Below are 7,363 nucleotides of genomic sequence, written 5' to 3' on the forward strand. Positions count from 1 at the left end.
CATTTCTCAAGAGACAAGACAACCAGATCTTTTCATACAAGTCATGCTGAAAAATTTCTCAATAAATTCAGTCCTGTTCCAAATACTGACATTTCTCAATAAGAGCAACAACTTTTCTATATGAAAAAATGAGTAAATCTACTAATAAGGACGAGCAAGCAAAGTCAATAATTACCCACAATTTACATTTTTTCAGGAGAAATTACATAATTACCCATCAATTTCCATTGTGGGTAGTGCTTCCCACCAATTGAATTTATAGTCAAGAGACTATGAGTTTCTCTTCAGAAATGTCTTATGTGCTGTCTAGTGTGTGGTAAGACATTTACTGAAGTCACAGAGACATGCAATAGAGTGCCGCTACTAAAACCCAACCTGTGAAACGTGCTGGACTGAGGTAGCATTAGACTGATATGTTCAGAACGAAGACATTCAAGTTCCAAACACCTTCATTAACAACTCTTTGCTAAATTAACCCTGTAGTACCTCCAAATCTACATGAAATATATTGAAGTGGTTATTCCTACAAGTTTTGATGACTGATAATACCAACCTGTCCCATTAAATCGACAGGATTGCATGACGGGTCAACCTCGCCAGCCATGTTTGTTGTCATTACCTTCTCAGCTGTTTGGCGTCGTCTGCAGACACTGTCATGTTTAACAGCCAAACCAATTTAACCTTCCCTTTTATGCATGCTCTCATCACTTGGATTACAAAATTACCAGATGCGACGTCGTAAGGAAATACATAACTTTTTTTTTTACAGAATATACTCTTTCCGAAGCACGAGTTATGAGGGCGGGATATTCAAAAAAAGTTTTGAGCTCAGAGACCCTAAACCCACGTGGTGACCCGATGACACAGCTAGATGGACCTCTATCCTGGCTTAATGGACGTGAACTATATAGAAGAAGAGATTGGGATAATACCTGACACAACACTCCATACCATCGCTAACGCCATGACACTTAGCAATCGTTATCAAAGGTCATGGAGTCACACGGTCCATATGACCCCCCAAGCTTACTTCTGGCTTGCAGGGAAGACCACAAAGGGTGAGATGACTAGTTTTGTGTGTCCAGCTCGCTTCATAGACTCGGAAAACAGTTTCATGGGACATTTTCTGACAAACGGTAAGGGAAACTAGGGCTTTGGCCTTTTCCCTAGTAAACGTGTTAATATTTTTGTTGTCACCATTCTTCAGTTCCCTGGTGCATTCTCATGGTGATCAGTGTTTGTTAAGTACATAAAGCTCCTCAAATTGTTAGTTAAAAGAATTCTCAAGCATGAGCGATAAGAAAACAGGTAAACTTTACACATGTGACGTGTATCTGGAGTGGGATCCTTATTGTGATTCGATTGCCATGGCTTAATGGAGGTGATATTGCCAAGAAGAAAAAAATTGACTCGGTACACAGTTCACACTGCTGATTATACCCCATAGCCTTAGGGGCTGGTCGATAAAATGGGCACCTGGCATAGATTAGGGTGTGTGTGTGTGTACATGGAAGTCAAAAGACATGGTATATTTATATATGTTAAGAGACGGGTCAACACGAGTCTAAGACTCTCTTCCCGTCACACACATGTAATGTCTCGTTGGCACTTATTTTCGGTCGAATTTTCTTCTGGGAACTCGGTTTTGGTGGAGTGGAGTGGATATGGGGGGGTTTTCCGGCTCATATTTGCCACCTTTTTTTTTTTTTTTTATACTTTGTCGCTGTCTCCCGCGTTTGCGAGGTAGCGCAAGGAAACAGACGAAAGAAATGGCCCCCCCCCCCCATACACATGTATATACATACGTCCACACACGCAAATATACATACCTACACAGCTTTCCATGGTTTACCCCAGACGCTTCACATGCCCTGATTCAATCCACTGACAGCACGTCAACCCCGGTATACCACATCGCTCCAATTCACTCTATTCCTTGCCCTCCTTTCACCCTCCTGCATGTTCAGGCCCCGATCACACAAAATCTTTTTCACTCCATCTTTCCACCTCCAATTTGGTCTCCCTCTTCTCCTTGCTCCCTCCACCTCCGACACATATATCCTCTTGGTCAATCTTTCCTCACTCATCCTCTCCATGTGCCCAAACCACTTCAAAACACCCTCTTCTGCTCTCTCAACCACGCTCTTTTTATTTCCACACATCTCTCTTACCCTTACGTTACTCACTCGATCAAACCACCTCACACCACACATTGTCCTCAAACATCTCATTTCCAGCACATCCATCCTCCTGCGCACAACTCTATCCATAGCCCACGCCTCGCAACCATACAACATTGTTGGAACCACTATTCCTTCAAACATACCCATTTTTGCTTTCCGAGATAATGTTCTCGACTTCCACACATTCTTCAAGGCCCCCAGAATTTTCGCCCCCTCCCCCACCCTATGATCCACTTCCGCTTCCATGGTTCCATCCGCTGCCAGATCCACTCCCAGATATCTAAAACACTTCACTTCCTCCAGTTTTTCTCCATTCAAACTCACCTCCCAATTGACTTGACCCTCAACCCTACTGTACCTGATAACCTTGCTCTTATTCACATTTACTCTTAACTTTCTTCTTTCACACACTTTACCAAACTCAGTCACCAGCTTCTGCAGTTTCTCACATGAATCAGCCACCAGCGCTGTATCATCAGCGAACAACAACTGACTCACTTCCCAAGCTCTCTCATCCCCAACAGACTTCATACTTGCCCCTCTTTCCAAAACTCTTGCATTTACCTCCCTAACAACCCCATCCATAAACAAATTAAACAACCATGGAGACATCACACACCCCTGCCGCAAACCTACATTCACTGAGAACCAATCACTTTCCTCTCTTCCTACACGTACACATGCCTTACATCCTCGATAAAAACTTTTCACTGCTTCTAACAACTTTCCTCCCACACCATATATTCTTAATACCTTCCACAGAGCATCTCTATCAACTCTATCATATGCCTTCTCCAGATCCATAAATGCTACATACAAATCCATTTGCTTTTCTAAGTATTTCTCACATACATTCTTCAAAGCAAACACCTGATCCACACATCCTCTACCACTTCTGAAACCACACTGCTCTTCCCCAATCTGATGCTCTGTACATGCCTTCACCCTCTCAATCAATACCCTCCCATATAATTTACCAGGAATACTCAACAAACTTGTACCTCTGTAATTTGAGCACACACTCTTATCCCCTTTGCCTTTGCCACCTAAACCCACATAATCCATTGTCCATCCCCATCTCTGTCGTATAACTGAAGATTAATTCATGTGAAGGTAATAATATTCACCAAATCATAGGATTTTGAGGATGAACTTTAGTACAGACGTTGCATGAAATGTATATATTATCATATCAACATTTTATGATATTATTGTTAATTTGAACAATATGGATTGTATATTTGTTGACAATTTCTCGTTCAAGGCCAACCACGGATTGTGCTGGAGCAAATTGGCAGTTGAGTGGTTCTTCTCGTGTGACTTGAGTTCAACTGCTGTTCAGCCGACTGTGAGTCGTCAGAAACGAGTTCTCGAAGAAGAGAAAAAAAAGAAAGAAAAGAAATCGGCGGGAAACAGTGCTAGGTGTGACACCGACTTAATCAGCGGAGGAAAGGGGAAGGATTCCATCCATCTATCATTTCTCTTTGTTATTGTCGTTGCATCATTTCTGGTAAGTCGTCAGTCTTGCTCATTTCATTGGTTGTTAGGGTGTTTAGAATGTTTATTTGCGAACAGTCGTCATGTAAAGTATAAGTAATTAGTGAAGGTCAGATGTCATTTCCAGAGAGATATATATGTGTCCAGATCCAAGGAAATGCCCAGATCTAACCTACAAAATGTTGAAATTATCAGTTAAGTCAGCGCTTTCAGTCTCAGTTTTTAGAAGTGCCCCCCAACACTCAGGGGATCATGGAGGGGGTTTGCTAAGGGGGTTGCAATCTGTCCGAACCAAAAGAATATTTTTTTTTTTTTTGCTCTAGGGTACGACCACCCCGAATGAGTATAGGTCCGAAATGAAATTGAAAGTAGCACAAAATTCCATTTTTTGTTTTAAAAGTCGTCTTTGTAACTTGACAAAATTGAATTCCTCGTCTCCGTTTGTTTACAATTGTGGGGCTATCAGGGGGTCGGAGGGACAAAGATCCATATGTCGGGTTCGTCGGGTGGAAATCCGACTTAGAAATCCACTGGTCATGAGAATATCTCATACACTAGTTTACAATTAGGTTACCCGCACTTACTTAACCTCGGTGGTGTAACGGTTAGCTTTTTTTTCGTTTCTCTTTATTGACTGTCATGCAAGCACGGGCCGCCGGGGATCATATCCGCCGTATGGGTTCGAGTTCTGGTCGTTGGCAGCCGGTCCACAGTCCTCCCAGCTGTTCATCCTCCTATTGGCGTTGGTCGGTATAGGCAAGGATATGTGTTTGTGTGTGTGTGTATGTATGTATGTAAAGACATTGTATAGATATACAAAATTAAGAAGACGGGGCAGTACAAGTCTAAAACTCTCTCTCCGTTAATGAACAAGGAATAACCACCACTCACGTTCATGTAAATCCAACTAAGGCTTTGGATTTACGACCTACTTAAAAGAAGATGCCCAACAAATTCTAACAATTTGAACTTCTCCAACGCGCTCATTGATGCTTAAAAGATCTCTGTAATCATATAAGAACCTGAGTCTTGAGCCAATGAACTTGATATATATGTCTAGCTCGAGACTCACAAGGATCTGAGGACATCTTGAATATTTTTTTTGTCAATACTGAACCATTGAGTAAGAATCTCTTGGTGTTGATTTCATTTCCTGATTCAGAATCACCACTTGGTACTTAGAGAAGATTATAATGGACGACTTGATCCTAACCTTTAAAGTTTTTTTAAACAAATTTGTTTTTGTCAACAGTGAACATGTCTTCGAGCAACCACAGAGGCCAGAGTCTGACACAAAGTGATAAACTCGTTAGAGAAGATGGACAGAAGTAATTTCATTGAATAAAAAGTTGTAGATGAACGGAACAAACTGAGTGATATATACGAAAGTGATTTCATTGTATGAAAAGGATTCGAATACCGTACCATTTGTGTGGGAGCTGGGATACATGAAGAACTGGGGCTGTTTCACGTAGTCGAATGGTTAGCGAACTAGCAGCCACACAAATGATACAGGGTTCGAAACTTTGCTGTCGGAGGGCATTGTGTGTTTTATGAAACCGAGTTGTGAACTGATGAATACGTACACAACACGTAGAACTTTAAGTAGTGCGATAGAGGACTTTGAAGAGGTAGTGGGAGAACCATACTTACAGTACAAATAGTAAGCAATAGGGTCATTACGCAGACAGAATTCTTACTAGGCTACACTAAGATGTAAAATATATTTCTAGACGGAAGTACCTCCCTCTAGGCATCTAGATGTTTCTTTAAAAGTAGAGAAGACAATTTTGTGTTTGTCTTCTTATTCTACCCTTCTGGTAACGCCTGAACACTTGCATGACATGGAACAAATGATGTATCGTAAGACAGAAGGATGTAATTTATCATGATGCCAAGTGAACATCATGTACGCCCAATCACTCCACATTTATTTTTTTTTTTTTTTTTAAGCAAAGGCTCTCGTCATGGAGAGCAGTTCTTATCGAGGTCAGGCCTAGAATAAGAAATGAGGCGAAGAGAAAAGTAAGAGAGGTGAAGTTGAGAAATAGCGCGAAGACAGGTGTAAAAAGGTGCCAGAATAAGTTAAGGCATTGGATAATGGAGACTAGGCTTCTCTTGCTTACAGGTGTGTAGCAATGTTCGACCAGGGTGTTTAAGTCCGCCTTTAACAAAGGGTCTCATGTTAACTACATCGTCACATGTACGTATTTCCATGTCAGGTATTACAGTGAACAGCCACCTTCCTCCTCCCACAAGACCCCGAGTCTTATTGGTGGAATCAGCCCGTCAGACCCGGCATTACGTCAGCCAATCCTAGCCGACAGATGCCGAAAGACCGGTAATTTTCTTCGTTCTTGCATATTTGTGAAGTGTCAGTGTCAACAACAGCATTATTATTCTTTTTTTGAGTATCAACGGGCGTATAGGATTCCCTCTGCCCCATAACAGCTCTTCGGCGCGAACCAAAATGGGTTATCTTTCCCCAGTTAGCTTTTGTGAATGCTGTTACGATTGTTGACTTGCTGAGCGCCACGGTGCGACACACGATTTCGACGGTGTGTCCCTTGATCACGACGGTACGACCCGTGATCACGAAGGTACGATCCTTGAGCACGACGGTACGGTACTTGAGCACGACGGTACGGTACTTGAGCACGACGGTACGACCCTCGATCCCGACGGTACGGCACTTGAGCACGACGGTACGACACTTAAACACAACGGTACGACCCTTATTCACGACGGTACGACCCTTATTCACGACGGTACGGCACTTAAACACGACGTAACGACCCTCGAGCACGACGGTAAGAATAGGGGATGTCGAGAACAGCATGGGTTCCGGGGGGCGCAACCACACCGGGGTCCCCTTTTGAAGGGTGGGGCCACGGCGGTGTGGTAGGGGGCCCCCATTTCTCCCTCCTTTTTCTTTAACTTTCTTGAAAACTTACTAGAAATAGGAAAGCAGCTTAGCCCATCAACAAAACATATTTCACGTAGTGTATCATGTGAAGATGACGAAGGGAGGGGTACGGATGACGCTTTATAGTTAGAATTACGTGAGATTTGGAGAGAGAAAGAAAAAATGTCTGGGCCTCGCGTCCTAGGGTAGCGAACCTTCCGGACCTCATATCCCTGAGTTCGAGCCTCGGTGAATGCTAGGGTATGAAGGCCTGGTTGGCCTTTGATCCTGAACCCCCTAAGGGCTCAGATACTCTGAAATACCATCAACAGTAGATCTTATCTTTCCGTATGGTAACATTTAGAGAACACCAAAGGTGGTAAAAATCACTGGGGTGAAGAAAATGGTATTGTAGTGCTTGAATTTGACGACTTGCCTGGCGAAGACGTAAATAAAAATTATGGAAAACCAGACTCCCAGTTGTGGTGGCTGTATAGAGCTGAATATTTTTTTGTGTGGGAACATAAACTGCCACTGCCACTGTGTAGAACACTGCTTAGAAGTGGCTCTGTGATATTTACACTTGTATTGAAGAGGTTGGTGCATAAGCACCACTGGGGGAGATAAGAGCAATGTCAGAAGGAAAGAGATATGGTAAATGAACGAAGATAATGATGGTACGATACATCCAGCCTGGGTATGAGTGGTAGAGGGTGAGGAATGAGTATAGTATGATAAATACAGGAGGGAAAAGAAACTGGAGAAGAAATACAAAAAT

The 7,363-nt window shown here is 42.7% G+C and overlaps 2 protein-coding genes across 3 annotated transcripts in view; one reads left to right on the forward strand and one right to left on the reverse strand.

Moving 5' to 3' along the window:
* The window catches only part of Hip14 (palmitoyltransferase Hip14), a 57,152-nt gene extending 56,103 nt beyond the window's left edge, over nucleotides 1-1,049 (reverse strand). Inside the window, exon 1 of one of the 2 annotated variants that reach the window (XM_071665151.1) lies at nucleotides 933-1,049. Coding sequence is in view for 1 of the 2 variants with exons in the window: in XM_071665150.1 (XP_071521251.1) it covers nucleotides 554-616 (63 nt within the window). In the remaining variant the exon portion in view is untranslated. Of the gene's footprint in view, nucleotides 1-553; nucleotides 707-932 lie in introns of those variants that run through there. The other variant, XM_071665150.1, reaches the window with a different exon arrangement.
* LOC139750403 (retinol dehydrogenase 12-like) overlaps nucleotides 1-7,363 on the forward strand; it is a 367,894-nt gene that overhangs the window by 233,224 nt on the left and 127,307 nt on the right. The gene's annotated exons all lie outside the window — the stretch shown is intronic.

This window comes from Panulirus ornatus, chromosome 9 (genome assembly GCF_036320965.1).
Source record: "Panulirus ornatus isolate Po-2019 chromosome 9, ASM3632096v1, whole genome shotgun sequence".
Lineage (NCBI taxonomy): Eukaryota > Metazoa > Arthropoda > Malacostraca > Decapoda > Palinuridae > Panulirus > Panulirus ornatus.